This window comes from Coenobita brevimanus, chromosome 68, assembly GCF_032717465.1.
Source record: "Coenobita brevimanus isolate Jiangsu-jjx chromosome 68, ASM3271746v2, whole genome shotgun sequence".
Classification (NCBI taxonomy): Eukaryota; Metazoa; Arthropoda; class Malacostraca; order Decapoda; family Coenobitidae; genus Coenobita; species Coenobita brevimanus.
This window is the reverse complement of record NC_137021.1, coordinates 5,586,193-5,603,104: the sequence shown is the minus strand read 5'-3', so window position 1 is coordinate 5,603,104 and position 16,912 is coordinate 5,586,193. Positions and strand designations below refer to the sequence as shown.

The 16,912-nt window shown below is 43.7% G+C and overlaps 1 protein-coding gene across 3 annotated transcripts in view; it reads right to left on the bottom strand.

Moving 5' to 3' along the window:
- The window catches only part of LOC145405851 (uncharacterized), a 678,506-nt gene that overhangs the window by 252,517 nt on the left and 409,077 nt on the right, over positions 1 to 16,912 (bottom strand). For all 3 annotated transcript variants that reach the window (XM_080277104.1, XM_080277106.1, XM_080277105.1), the window contains exon 3: positions 9,621 to 9,974. In XM_080277104.1, the coding sequence (XP_080133230.1) occupies positions 9,621 to 9,974 (354 nt within the window). The remainder of the gene's footprint in view (positions 1 to 9,620; positions 9,975 to 16,912) is intronic.

Genomic DNA, 16,912 nt, shown 5'->3' with positions numbered 1-16,912 from the left:
ATAATCGCCTAGAAGTACCGACTAATATACATAAACATCCCTCATTCAAGAGAGACAAAACTTCAATCATGCCTTCAACAACAGGTCTTTCCTAATCATGACCTCAATAAGGTCTTTCCTAAGTTAAATAAAATAGGTTGGCGGCGGCACGAACTGTCACCTGATTCAATGGGTTTCAGGCCTGATAATATTAAAAGTTGTAATTAATCACTTCTATGCCCGGGACGCACACGTCACACAATCGCAATTCATCCAGAGACCAGAGACCCAAATTTAATCCCTTCCATGCCCGGGACACAAAAATCTCATTCATTCAAGAGACCAGAGCCGCCTAACCACCAACCCCCCAAACTCTAGGCCGAAGGGGATGTAAATTAACCCCGACAAGCTGATATTTTATTCTTGCTACGGTCAAACCATTTTATTCAGCTTTAGGGAAGGACCTCTGAGGGTGAAGAAATTATTTAAATCCCTTGAATCAGGTGATACATTTCGATTTTAATTAGCTTATTTTCGCCTCCTCTTACTACACAAACTTTTCCAACTTAAGGGATTAGATACAACCTTCATTTACTCTCTTCACTACCAGAAGGGCTTCGCAAAATCGTCTGGTGATGGCAAAATTTGGGACATCGGACCTAGGTATGTGGTTCGGTCCAGTAATTTGTTCTTCCTATTATTAACACTGAGTGTGCGTACAGGAAAGCAAGCCCATAACTTCAGTCCTTTATTGAGCACCTGCAACTTAACTGTGACCATCCTGCACTGCACATCAGACGGTAGTAAAACAGAATGCAGAAGCGTCGAATGTGCTCTACCATTCCGTGCTTCAGAAACTACCGTCAAATATTAGGGGCCTGTCCTCATCTTCGAAGCTTTTACTTATTGATTATTATTATTATTATTATTATTTTTTTTTTTTGAGGGAGGGCTGTTTGAGGAAGCTGTACATGTAGCCCATCCAGTACCAAGTCTCTTCTCAAGGTAAATACGTCACAAGGTAGAAAAACTAAAATACGTAACCTGATTCTCAAAAAAAAAAAAAGGGGGGGGTGGCTTGCTCTTAAATACAGGAGACTAACGGAAGCATTTGTAGTATAGTTTGTATTCTTTAATGTGTTGCCATTTTTGTCCTTATCCCTCTGTCACCAGCCAATAAACAGGAAAAAAACAAATGCCTTGGTGAACCTCGTGCAGTCGATACGCAGGATTAAACCTTCATGGGAGGGAGAGAAGAGATATACTGAGGGATGGAAGGAGGGATGGACAGGAAGAGATGCAGGGATGGACGGAAGTAATGGGCGGATGGATGGATGAAGGGACTGGATGGGCGGAAGAAGGGATAGACGGAGCGGAAAGGAGGGATAGACTGGATGGATATGATGATGGATGGACAGAAGTAGGGATGAACAGGAGGACGGATGGACGGAAGAAAGGAGAACAGTGCGAAGGAAGGCTGGATTGATGGGAGGGAGGGCTGGATGGATGGAGCAGTGCCGCGGCAACCCTCCTCCCCCTACCAACTCCGGGCCGCCAGTGAGCCTTCATTTGGCTTCAGGGCCACAGCCAGACACCCAGACGGTCCCAGCGTTGCCACGTCTATCTTTTCCGCCATGTCTGACCCAGTTCTAGTTTACTCCCAAACGTTATTATCCGAGCACGATTCGCTACACAAACTCCCCAAACTTCCCTTACAGCACTGAAGATTGCAAGCATCGTATTTCTCAAGGTAAAAGATGTTATGAAGACCCAGAACTTAACCACCACCATTGTCCATAAACTGGTGTGTGTGACGGCAACCCCGCCAGACAGGTCGATAGGTTGCATGTTGGTAAGCCATGGCGAGACGAGGTACGATAATAATCACCTTTTGGGATCTACTCTGGGATTTGTTTGACTGGACGCGTGCTGGGAATGATAACACGGAGCCCTGGCTGTGTTTTCCTGCTCCACCACAACACCACCGCAACACACACCACCACTTCAATATCCCCGCAACACACACCACCACTTCAATCACACTACCACATCACCAATCGCACCGCCCTCTTCAATTTCATGGTATTCATTATTTATGATAACCTCTGCTTTATTTTTAATGCTAACCCTTCAATCATAATACCACTGCAACGAACACAGTTATTAATCAACAGAGCCGCAACATCTATAATTCACACCCTTTCAAACACATTTATTCCATTACGGTAAATCTTCCATCTCACCTTTTCACAGGACATTACGTTTGGCCTTTCAATCACGCTATGGTAACCCCTCAATCTCAATCACCTATTATTTTATTCCAGTAGCGTCCATACCATGTTACTCTGCTTAGGATGGAGTAATTGAACGTGTAGGTGAAACAGAACCTTAATAGAACTTTTACGATACTCAGAGGTTCTCCCAAACTGAATATCGTCGTTTGTAGGAGGCAAGAATAAACTACAAATACACGTCCTGGGATTGAAAGGGTTTAACAACTTCCCTAAGGACTTATTTCATTCCATTCCTGCTGCCTACAGACGATTTTATCCAGCCTGAGAAATTCCTGGTAGTGCAGGGGTTCATGAAGGCTAAATCTAACGAACATCTCTACCCCAAGCTAGAGAAGTACGAATGGGTATGGGGTGTTAAGTCGCATGCGATTTTTAAACCAATTTATCATACAGGGCACGACATAGAACTGTAGGTTAAAAATGCAAGGGTGAAGCAATACGTCGTCAGGCCAACCATTCCTTCCCGACAAATGCAAGGAAGTCGCGTGTTATGATATATACAGGCGTCGTGGCCAGATACCAAATACTTCCTCCCAGATGTCCTTACTTCGCCTCACCCTACCTCATCTCATGCTATGTTACATTTCATTACATTATCTTCCCTTAACCTCATTCTACGTTACATATTACATTACCTTACCTCACTCTACGTTACACATAACTACCTTACCTTATCCTACCACAACCTACCACATCTCGCTCTACCACACCTCGCCATACCTCACCCACTACACCGCTCCTCATCTCACTCACAATACCTCACCTCACCTCACCACTTCACCCAGTAGCCTACAGCTTCACTATACCTCAACCAACCTCACCTTAGGTTCATCAACAACTATACGATCAAGACAGGTCCGGGTCGTAATCCATGGTCGTAATAAGACCTTGATTCCTAAATATACTTATTGACTGTCCTGTCTGTCTGACCTGTGTGTCTGAACTGTCTGTCTGTGTGTCTGTCATCCCTCCTCGCCCCCCTCGATAAAGTCTACGGGAATGAAGCACCATCGATCAGAGAAAATGCTCAAGGTCGTATCCGATTTTATTTCTTGTTGCTACCAGACGATTCTTTTCGGCCTAAGAGAACGCTAATAATGGAGCTAATGAAGGCTATATTTAACCCCTTCAGTTCAACAGCTCCCCAAAAGGCTGAATAAAATCGTCTGGAGTTAGCAAGAAATACAAGCAAACGTCACTAAGCAAAAAGGCTTCAAACATTAACTTCAATGGCTGAATGAGACTGCTACGGCTCTACTTCCTTTCCACATCACTTCATGACCGGCATCATATTCTAGTTAATCTCGTTACGAATGACAGCACAGAACACTACGGCTCTACACCATTCATAGCACTTATTCAGGTCAACAGTCTCAGAAGACAATACCACGGCACTACATCCTTTCCTCAAAATTTCGTGACCACCATCATATTCGAGAGTTCATGTTGTTGCTGCTCAGGGGCACTGTTACGACAACTTGGGCTCTACCTTTTTTCCACAGCACTTCTTCCTGACTAGCATAAAATACTGGTGTTATTACCTTTTTATGCAGCTCAGCATTTACGACAGAGGCATGGCAACTCCAGGCCAGGTTAAATTAAACAGACTATGGTTTCCTTCGGCATAGTACTGTACTGTATATAGACTACTCACAGTTAGCAGAAAACAGTGTATGATGCACTCTGACACTCACCTGAAACAAAAAGAATCACATTTGTAACGAAAACTCAGCGTGAATTTTCACATATTTATGGAGTTCTATTCATAACTGCTCTTTAGCTAGTGTAGAAAAGTGCTTCCTTATACATATACCCAAACAATTAACAAAAATTACCAAGGTTAAAATTTCATAACTACAATTTCTACTAATAGTTAACTGGGATTTCTAATAATAGGTACCTGCTTGAGACCTGCTATGGGAGAAATAGGCTAAGATGCTTTATAAATATAGCCTTAGGTGGGTAGGCCTAGGGGAGTTTGATTAATAACGTGGTGGGGGAAAATTATCAGGTTTGTAAGTCTGGCCTCTTCAGCTTGTTCCCACCCTCCCACTCTCATTCTTTCACACACACACACACACACACACACACACACACACACACACACACACACACACACACACACACACACACACAATTACAAGAAGACACCTACAGGAACACTGTCAGAGAGGGAAGCCAAATAATGTAAAAGAAAAAAAAAAAGAGGCACCGAGAGGAAAAAGGTCTTATGAAAGCAAAACCGGGCACCTACAGGAAGTCCGAAAAAAATGGTAACTGAAAGAAAATGAAATGGCATCTGAAAAAAAAAAAAAAAAAAAAAAAAGCTCCTGTAAGAACAAAGGAAGCACCTGGTGGGAAAAGGGTAACTGGGGGGAAAAGGCATCTCACAACAAAGGAAACCTGGAGGAAGTCACTTAAAGGAAAGAAGGGGGCACATGCAGGAAAAAGGGAATCCACGGAAACTGGGGGTATGTGTGTGTGTGTGTGTATATATATATATATATATATATATATATATATATATATATATATGAGAGAGAGAGAGAGAGAGAATTAGGGTTTGAATATCCGCAGACTTAAATCAAAATCACCGCAGCACATAATACAATCCTAGTTAACACCCAGATCACCGTACACTACAATTTATAAACAGAATTGCCTTTTCGCTGCTATGTTGTGTCTCACAGTAACAGGTAACTCAATACACTGCCTCTTTTCGTTACTATAAACACTTACGTATTTTTGCCAGTCCAACACTCAACCATGATGTAAAATATAAATAAATAATCCCAGCAGCAAAAGGGTATAAATCTACCGAGACTCCCTTCAGTTATTTTGGATGATCTCAGATTTATCATTCAGGGTAACACCAGCAGGAGTTTGTTTACTGGAGAGTATTAAAGCAACAATCTGATATTTTATTCCTGGATATGTGACTTAGAAAACAGAAAAAGACAATGCACGAAAAAAGAAAAGAAAAAATGCTCAGGGACAGGAGGAGGGAAAACTAAAGAGGAAGGGAAAAGGAATATAAAATAGGGAACGACTAGAAGGTAGGAAGGGAAAACTGATATTAAAGAGACAATTAAGTAAAAGAAGGAAGGGCAGAAACTGTGACGGTAAAGGACAAGCAAATATTAGAACGAAGGGAAGCGAAAACGAACGCAGGGGGATCAACTGAAACACAGGAAGGGAAAAGACAACGGTGATATTAAACAGCATCGAAAAGGCAGTTCAAGTAAAAGGCGGAAGGGAAGAGAACTGATATGATGGAAAACTAAAAATAATAAAACACTAGAAAAACTATATAAAAAAGGGGAGAAAACGGTGATTAATGGAGGGGCAACGAAATAAAAGCTGATTTTAAGAAGTACTACATAAAACGACGATGGAAATAGAAAACTGACAAAAACCGGGACTAGTAAACAAAGTGAAGATGAAATGGTGATTAAAAGTAAAAAAAAAATCCGATCAATAACTAAAAGGGAGAAAGAAAAAACTGTATTAGGACAACCATACAGAGAAAACTGGTGAGAGAGAGGGACTTTAAAGGGAATGGAAGAAAACGGTGATAAAACGGGACAACTGAAACGAAGGACAGGCAGAGAATTAATAAAGACTGACGAAGACCTGATGGCAAAGACCTGGAGATGAAAGTTACGGAAGACCTGGGGAGAGACCCTGGGAAGACAGACCTGGGGAGAAAGACTAATGGGGGTGAAAAGCTTCGCGAGATACAGGTAATGGGAAGAAGAGAATGTAGGGAGATAAGGAGCAATAGCGATAAAAATATATAAACTGAAAATCCGCCACGACTACAGACAGACAGACACAGGGAGACACAGACAGACACTGAAAAGACAGCCAAAAATAAAGACTGATAGAAAAGTAAGCAGCAAAGAAAAACGGAGAATAAAAAGGGCAATAATTAGAGGGAAAAAGGGCACTACTGATATATAACTATTAGAAAAATAAACCTAAAAGGAAGAGAGAGAGAGAGAGAGAGAGAGAGAGAGAGAGAGAGAGAGAGAGAGAGAGAGAGAGATGAAAGCGCAGAAAACAAAAATATATAATGCAGTTAAAACAGGACGAAACAGAAAAATGACAATCGTGGTAATCTGCAATAGAGAATGCACAAATAAAAGCTCCGCAAACTACCTACCATGAAAGACAGGGGAAAATACAGTAATGCCATAAACAGGAAGAATAGCCCGCTGACACTCAGAACCTACAACAAAGCCTTAAAAAACTGAGGGAAATAAAACCAACAAGACTCCCTGAACTATATAAAAGAAATGAGAAGAAAAAGGAAAACTGCAAACTGAGAAACATAAGAACCTGCGCTAAATAAAATAATGCACGACACCCCGAACTCTTCGTTATATATACCGATAAGTGAATGGAGCAATAAAGACATACCGGCAAGAAATAGGAAGAAAATACAGCATAACCCCACTCAAAAATACATACATACATACATAAATTGCGATGAAAACCAGAAGATCTGGAAAAAAAAGGGGGAGACTACCCAAACTCTAGGTGAAGTGTAGTGAAGTGTGGAAAGGCGTGGTGTGAAAGGCTCTTGAGTGGGGACTGGAGGTGAGAGGTTTAGTGAAATATTAAAGTGTAAAACCGCGAAGGAAGTGGTGTTGTGATTTATGGCATAGCGCGGCGCCCCAGGACCAGGCACCACCGCCATCACTATCACCCACACCACATAACCGTCCCACCCACCCCTTCCTATCATCGTCACTATCACCCACACCACATAGCCGCCCCCCCAAGCTATCATCGTCAATATCACCCACACCACATAACCGTCCCCCCCCCCACCAGTGCTATAACCGTCGCTATCGTATCACCATCACTGCCTATCCGTTCCCACCACCATCATTGTCACCATCATCACCACCACCACACTGTCATCTCCATCATCGCTGTCACCGTAACCACCACCAAAAGCACCATTATTCCTATCACCATCACCTCCAGCAGCTAACCGCCTTCACCACAACGACTGCTATCACAATCACCACTACCATCATCATCACCTATCTGCCACCAATTCCATCATCGCTAGCACCACCACCACCCGCTACCGCCACCACCATCACATTCTTCATCACCTTACCGCAACCCCCACCATAGCTATCACCACACCCACCGCCACCCCCAACATTGCTAACATCATTATCATTGCCATCCCCACCACCACCATCACCACCACCAACTAACTGACCATCTATATCGCTACCACCACCGTCACCATATCATTACCATCACCCAAATTTATCACCACCACCAACTATCCGCAACACACTGCAGCTATCACCATTCCATCAGCAGCATCACCACCACCTGCATCGTGGTACCGTCACTATCATCATCACCACCGTCACCACCACCACCACCACCGTCACCAGCATCACCACCACCGGCACCAGCATCACCAGCATCACCGTCACCAGCATCACCACCACCACCACCACCACCACCAGCATCACCATCACCACTAAGGTCCCCAGCAACACAATCACCACCATGGTCCCCAGCATCACCATCACCACCGTCACCAGCATCACCACCACAACTGGCACCAGCATCACCACCACCACCGGCACCAGCATCACCACCACCACTGTCACCAGCAGCACCACCACCACTGTCACCAGCAGCACCACCACCACTGTCACCAGCAGCACCACCACCACTGTCACCAGCAGCACCACCACCCAGCATCACCACTACCGTCACCAGCATCATCACCACCACCATCACCAGCATCATCACCACCTCCGTCATGCATCACCACCGTCACTAGCATCATCATCACAGTCACCAGCATCATCATCACAGTCACCAGCATCACCACCACCGTCACAAGCATCACCACTTCTAATGCCATCATAACTTCAACCACCACCTTCACTAACGTTAATGCGTTCGCCGCCACCACCACCATCACCACCGCTATCAATTCTGCTATCCAGATCCTCACCAATCAGTGGTTTTAGAAGTAATCTGCTTTCGAATGAACACTAGCTCGAGTCTCGGTCAACCAAGGAGCATTCTGAAGTGAATTTCGTTATAATAAATTATTTTCCATACGACCCACTGACGTAAAACACACACACACACACACACACACACACACACACACACACACACACACACACACACACACTACTGAATGAGTAATGGAAGGTGGGTATTAGTGCATAAGTGGTGATGCTACACGTGAAGATATTTGTCACATACGACTCCTGGGCCTCAGGGAACCTAGGGTCAATTTTATGCCCACGTCGGATGAAAAACACTGGAATGACATGAACGTAGGACATATCAGGAACCAAGACAATCGGAATGCAAAAGAAACTAAATAACTGGCGCGCTATCAAAGTCAAAGAATATCAAAATGCAGGACATTATCAGTTTGAAAGATTATCAGAATGCAGGACAGATTATCGGCATGCAGGACAGATTATCGGCATGCAGGACAGATTATCGGCATGCAGGACAGATTATCGGAATGCAGGACAGATTATCGAAATGCAGGACAGATTATCGGAATGCAGGACAGATTATCGGAATGCAGGACAGATTATCGGAATGCAGGACAATATTCTGCTGGGAGTAGGGGGGACGAACACCGTACAATTTCAAAAGGTAAAAGATAACATTTTACTATCTAGTCCTCTCCTTAAAGACAAGACGATCTTCAACAGACAGAGACAGACATTAGACAGACAGACACAGAGAAAGATAAAGACAGATAAACAGAAAGATACGAACAGCGATAGACTGATACTGATAGACATCCAGAAAGGCAGATTCACACAGACACAGACTCAGATACAGACAGACAGAGGGCCTTGTGAAGACTGGGTGACATTCTCGTCATATGAGATTACTCTTGGCAAGTTACTATTTTTTGTTGCCTCTTTTGTTCAGTCTTTTTCTAGCGTTCCACAATGATTAGTTATTGACATCGGCTGTTTATGTGGTGGAGGAGGAAAACCGTGCATCCTACTAGTCCAGCAATAATGAACACCAAATTTGGGAAGGATTAGAGAGAGAGAGAGAGAGAGAGAGAGAGAGAGAGAGAGAGAGAGAGAGAGAGAGAGATTCAACCTGGCGGCAAATCTAGCTTACTCCTGGTGCTACCCTAAGATTTTATTTAACTTCGGCGAGATTTCTTGCATGGAAAGGATTAATGGGAATTATACCAAACCCATTTAGACAAAACGTTTATAGCTAAAATCTTTAAAAAAAAAAAAAAAAAAAAAAAAAAGCATACGACTGGAGAAAAAAAAAAAAAAAAAAAAAGCCCCAAACTCTACTCACCGAAGCGGGGGCGGGATGATGGAAGGATTGATGGTGATGAAGCTGTTGCTGTTGATGAAGATGCTGTTGTTGATGATGAAGGTGCTCAGGACTACTAAATGGATCCCTGCCTTCCTTAGCCTTCTTCTTCTTCTTCTTTGCGGCCGAGGAGTGGGGCGGCACGGGCTGGCCATCCTTCCTGTATTCCATAGGCCAGAGTGAGAGTTCGGGCGGTAAGGAGGAGCTATCGTTGGGCGGGAGGCTATTGTTGGGCGGGCAGCTATCGTTGGGGGAGCTCGGGCGGATGGTGGTGGGATACCGTCTTACGCTGGTTACTCGGCCCAGATCTGTGGTGGTGGCCGCCGGCAGTTTGTCCTGAAGGGGAGAGAAATACCACTTCGTTACTAAACCATGCACGGCCACAGTACTGATAAGAACTAGAACCTAACAATCTAATATAACCTTACAACCAACACCACACATCCCTGTAACACAGCTTATGTGCTTTACCTTGTGTTACTTCGTCATTTATAAGCCTGTGTTACCCTCATGTATTACGTACAAAGACCTCTTCTATTACTAAATCACCACGCATCTTGCAATAACAACCTACATTTTCAACTAGTGTTTACGCATCCCACAACACACCTGCAACTACAGCCTTCAAAAGTTTCATGTACTGCATATTCCTTTATGAGTCTAATGATTAGTGGCACCCATCCCAGGTGAGGTCGCTGCAGCAACTCACTCACTATGCTATCCTGTTCTGGACCAACTCGTAACAGAGATTCAGCATTCTCAGTTCTCCATGGACATTATCAAACCACCTCATTATGTGGTCTTTATACTCTTCTCCTGCCTGGACGCTGCATCTCCGTCGGTCTGTTACCCACAAGATATTATCTCCTTATGAACCCTGTACCTTCCAGATACCTAAACCAGTCATGTTTTACGAACACATAAATATCATAAACACAATCTATTTACCTTTACTTTCACATACCTTAAAGATACAGCCTCCATAAAATATAAATAAACATACACCTCAACCCCACAGCCCACATACCTCACAATACACTCTCCAGAGTCCAGCCTCTCAACACAACTGCAGCTCCTTCCCTCACAGAGCCGGATGCTACACTGGTCACGTATCAGAAAATTTACAGCCTCGCTCAAACAGTTCAACAGTACCTCGATAACCTGAACCATCACAAGTTCAGTAAACACATGCACACTACAACACACACTTCTACCAAACCCAAAACATGCCTGACATCATATAATCTCTAAAAATGGAATGGGCCCACAGCAATTATAAAGATGTTAATATCACTCTGATGAAAAGAGATACGAGTATAATGATGCTCGGATATCAACCTCCACCATTCGAATCTCTGAACGAAACTTACCAAAGACCTACCTCAATAAAATAAAAAAAATGCGTATTATCATAAATTTCAGTGTAATAGAAAGCTAGGACATGTAAAGCGGAGATCTTAATTATAGTATGATTAATTATGTTTATACAAGGATATCAAAATCTGATCGAATTAGGCCCGACATCCAAACCAATGAAACATGGCTAATATCGCTCGTGCGGGTCAGGACGTTCGATATTTTCCGCGAGTGGTGGAGGTATCATCATCATCATCATCATCATCATCATCATCATCATCAGCCTGTTAGTCCACTGCATGACAAAGGCCTCTCTCATCTTTTCCCACCCTCACATACTGGCTATTGGCCTGTTATACCCAGCAAATCTCCGAATCTCATCTCGCCATCTTCTCTGTCAGCCTCTCCCTCTTACTCCGTTTCTGGGCTGCCAGTCGGTTACCCTGGTTTTTCATTTGTTATCTGCTCCACGAAAGACGTGATCTCCTACATCCATTCACGCATTTGATCGTATTCTTCACAAGTATGATGGAGGTTGATGAGAAGAAAAGATAACTACGAAGCTAGCGCGCGCGCGCGCGCGCGCACGCGCACACACACACACACACACACACACACACACACACACACACACACACACACACACACACGGGCAAGACCTACCCCACAGAAGATCAAGTGTGCAGCACTAGTGGAAGGGGATCTCCTATGCTAAATAAAATCGTTTGGCGGTAACACGAACCTCCCTTCAATTGTCAGTTAAACATCACACATAAATATGAAGTAGAAACTAAAGGACCATATTTCCCATTTCATTTTGGCGACCACCATACGATTTTACTCCATCTCCAGCAGTAAAGGGTTTAATAAAGGTTGCATCTAATAATCAAATCCTTCCAGTTCCACTCCTAAGCTGCATGATGTCGCCTGGAAGTAGCAAGATTAGACCGAAAAATTACATTACCTGGATCCAAGGTGATAAATATAAATGAGATCGGCAAGGAAAAGACACCCCAATTTTTTACACCATTACTGAATCATCATCATCATCATCATCATCATAACCACCATCATCCAGACCTCTTTTCCCACCTACGATTGGTGTGAAGTAGGATCCGGATGGAAAAAAAAAAAAGGAGAATTAGTGGCAGGAAAGGGGAAAGAAAGAAACGCAAAAAAGAAAGAAAAAAAGAAAGGAAATGAAGAGGAGAAGAAGGGGGAAAGAGGAGGGTAAGAACAAGGAAAAAAAAAAACAAGAAAAGAAGAGGGGGGAAGGGGAAAGGAAAGAAGGAATAAAGAAGGAAGTACGAGGGGAAGGAAATTATTGGAGAAGAGAAGGGGAGAGGAAGGGGAAGTGAAAGAAAAAATGAACATGGAGGGCAGAAAAAAAAACACACACACAAGAAACAGTAAAAGGACCAAATGATAACACACACACACACACACACACACACACACACACACACACACACACACACACACACACACACACACCAGTCAGTCAAGTCACACGGGTATGCATAATCAACCTTTTCACTCCGCTGACGCATTTAGTTGACTTTATTCTTGCGATCTGCAGGCGATTTTATTCAGCTCAGGAGAGACTATTCAAACTGTAGGGGTACGATATGGCCTTAAATCAACACTTCCGATAATACGGCTGAATAAAATCGTCTGGATTGAATAGTGATTAACTCATTCAATTCCCTGATGTGTTTAATCTATTGTTGCTGCTACCAGACGATTTTAAGACGATTTGATGCATCTTAAGAATGCACGGAAGTAGCAAAGGGGGTTAATAAAGTGCTAAAGCTAAATCCTTCAGGTCACTATATATTCTAAGCTAAAAACAATATCTCTGGCGTACAAAGAATTTAGTGATGAGAAGGTCACCTCAAAATGGTTAATCTTTATAAATAAGGAATTACAGTGAAGAGATTATGATGGGAAAAGTAGTCTCTCTCTCTCTCTCTCTCTCTCTCTCTCTCTCATAGCTATTCTGAAACATGGTGGAAACTGATACACACACACACACACACACACACACACACACACACACACACACACACACACACACACACAAAGTAAACAGAATACAAGGACAAAAATACACACACACACACACACACACACACACACACACACACACACACACACACACACACACACACACCACAATAAACAGAATACAAGGACACACACACAAAAAAAAAAAAACATGCCCATCACGCAAGGCACAAAATATTTTAAAAAATGTAAAAACAAGGGGGAAAATAATGACAAAATTTTAGGGGTCACGAAAGTATATGAAATTAGAAAAAAAAAAAAAACTAAATCAACACACCACCAGCCAATCAAGTATGGTACAAAACTGAATATAAATCAGAAAAAACGAAAAACATAAAAATATATTCCGTTAATAAACACAGTAAGAAAGATGAAAAAAAAAAAAAAATGTCCTTGTGTCCCTCGGTAAATCCTGCCCACTCCACCACTCCTGCCCACTCCGCCACTCCTGCCGACTCCACCTCTCCTGCCCACTCCAACACTCCTGCCCACTCGGCCACTCTTGTGCACTCCACCACTACTGCCCACTCCATAACTCCTGTCCAATCCACCACTCCTTCCCACTCCCCTACTCCTTCTCACTCTGCAACTCAAGTCTTCACGCCCACTTAAATAAGTACATCACTCAAATAAATCAGTAAAAAAAAAATTACCTCTGAACATAATAATAATAATAATAATAATAATAATAATAATAATAATAATAATGAAATAAAATCGATAACCTCAGTGCTGAATGAATCGACATGCAACCTATTTTCTTTGGGCACTCTTCTGAGAATTCTACTTTTTCTGTATCTGGATTCTACTCACCTGTTTATAATAGTCATTCTCTCTCTCTCTCTCTCTCTCTCTCTCTCTCTCTCTCTCTCACACACACACACACACACACACACACACACACACACACACACACCGCAGACGTAGATAAAAACGAAACGGGAAGCAGATTTAGAATAAAGAAGACGGGAGGGAGGAATCTAGTCTAGTCAATGCTGGTTCATAAAAATGGACGACGGACTGAGGACCATCAATCTAGGTGATACAGATTTCGTAGCCGCTTTTCCTTTGCGATTTAGTTAGAACATTACATCACGATATCGTTTTCAGTATTATGGCCTAGCGTGAACACAGGAGCACAACACATCTCATAAGGTATTGAAGTAAGCATATGGGCACGAAGGGTGGGAGTGGGCACGAAATCAGTGGAGTGGACCTGAGGATATTGGCGGAGTAGGCACGAATAAGTGGAGCTGACACTGAAGTAGGGATATGGACATGAAAAATGACGTGGGCCTGAATCAGTGATGTTGGCTTATTGATATTATTCGTGGAGGGGGGCACGCACAAGTGGAGTTGGTATTGAAGCAGGCATATGGACTGCAAAGGTGGATTAGGCACGATATGAGTGGAGTGGGGCTGAGGATATTATTGGTGGAAAGGGCATGAATAAATGGGGCTGACAAGAAGACAAGTAGAGGAATGCACACAAAAGCATGAATACTTGAACACACCATGAGACAAATTCAAGTAAAAACAGTGAAAGTCTCCGTCACTGATCAAGGCACAGGGACTGGACTGGGCACGAAGATGATAGTGATAAAATAGACGCGAATTAGTGGAGTGAGTGGTGGAAACAGCACAAGAATATCGGAACTCAAACAGGAAAACACCAATAGAGTCTACGATTACACCTGCCTGGGATGAAAAACCGAGTGATGACACCCAGGCGATGTCTTGGAACAGGGACGGTAACATGCACAGGAACCAGACTGGCGGAGTGGGCACGAAATTATGAATGGGTATGAGGGCATTACCGGTGGAGTGAGCGCAAGGCAAGGACACTGGAATACACTACAGGACACCTTAAACAGAACACTGGAATACACTACACGACACCTCAAACAGAACACTGGAATACACTCCAGAACAATTCTTATAAAAGCAGTGAAAGTCTTTGGCCAGTGCCCGGAGTAAAAACAAGTGATCATATCCTGGTGACGTCGCCTGGTACAGGAACTGGAGTGGGGACGGGGATGTCATGGATGTCGCTGGTAAGGTGGGCAAGAAGTAGTGAAATGGGCACTCGGGTTTTACTGGTGGAGTGAACACAAGAACGCACGAAAACTAGAACACACAATAGAACTGCTCCGGAAAAAGTAGTGAAAGCCTTCGTCGCTTACCCATAACAATACGTGACTGATGATACTCGCACCAACAGCAACTTGAGTGCGCACGAGGATAATGTTGGGACAAATTTGTAAATGGGCATGACGACTAGTGGTGGAATGAACACATGCACACTAGAACAATATGTGGGACAACTCCTGGAACGTGTTATGGTGCAATTCCTGTTGAGGTGTGGATAGCCTTCATCGCTTGCAAAGACATAGTACAAAAACAGAGCAGATGATACCAAAGAGGATGTGTGGAGTGGGTACGAGGACGAGTGGTGAAGTGGGTATGTCGAATGATGGAGTGGGCACGAGGACAAGTGGTGGAGTGGGCACGAGGACGAGTGGTGGAGTGGGCACGAGGACGAGTGGTGGAGTGGGCACGAGGGCGAGTGGTGGTGTGCACAAGAACACGGGAACAGTGGGGGACACGAGAACACCTGACCACTAAGGGATAAGTCCACTAACACCTTAACTTGCCAAGTTACGATACCCAAGCCATGTTTGGAGTCGGCATGAGTGGTGGGGAAAAAAAAATAACACATTAACGCAAATGGGATTTTTTTTTTTTTTTTGGCAAAGTGGTGGAATGAGTAGAAAAACACACAAACACTTACATGGGACAATTCCAGTAAAGTAGTGTGGAATGAGCAAAAGAACACTCTCGCGCTAAAACGGGACAATTCCAGTAAATTAGTGGGATAAACACAAGAACACACGAGAACATTTAAGCGGGACAGATCCAGTAACGTGGTGGAATAAGCACAAAAACACACGAAAACACTAAAACACGCCAACTCCACTACGATCCTCCTCAACTTGCCAGGGAGTAAGGACCTCGTGATGATACCCATGCGGCGTCTAGGTCCTGACTGCAGCTCTCAAACGGGGCAGCCCCTCAACTCGAACTCCCCAGCCCTGTGCGACCGTAAGGATGAGGGGAGGGTCGGTCAAGGGGAGTGAGTGGACCGTAGGAGAACACAGGTATTACACTGGGCGGAGCGACATGCGGATGTGAAGCGCCTCAAACCACTCCCACTCCTCGTCTCTCTCTCCCTCTCCCTCCCTCCTACTCCTTGTTTCTCCCTCTCTCCCTCCCTCCTACTCCTCGTTTCTTCCTCTCCCTCCCTCCTATCCCACCCCCTCTCCTCCCTCCTACCTACGTTTTTTTCCTCCACCGCCACGGCTAGTCTTTTCCACAACGACGATGTCATACTTGATGCTAATGATTCTATAATGAGAGCAAATGAGTGATTAGCTTTGTTGGTGTTTTTGTTGTTATTGCTGCTGCTGCTGTTGCTCCTGTTGTTGTTTTTATTGTTGTTGTTGCTCTTCCTTTCCTTTTTTTTTCCTTCTTCTTGGAGAAAACTCTCATACTAACCTTCACAGTTTCAAACCATTAGTCCTTCAGCACCTACTTTCACAAGGTACACTCCCTTGGCCTCTTCACACCCTCCACCCAAATTCCAACTCACCCCACCCATTTCTTTGACCCGTATGCCCATTTCTTTGACCCATATGCCTATTTCTTTGACCCACACGTCCATTTCCTTTTACCCATATGCCCATTTCTTTGACCCGTATGCCCATTTCTTTAGCCCGAATGCCCAATTCTTTGACCCGTATGCCCATTTCTTTGACCCACACGCCCATTTCTTTGACCAACACGCCCATTTC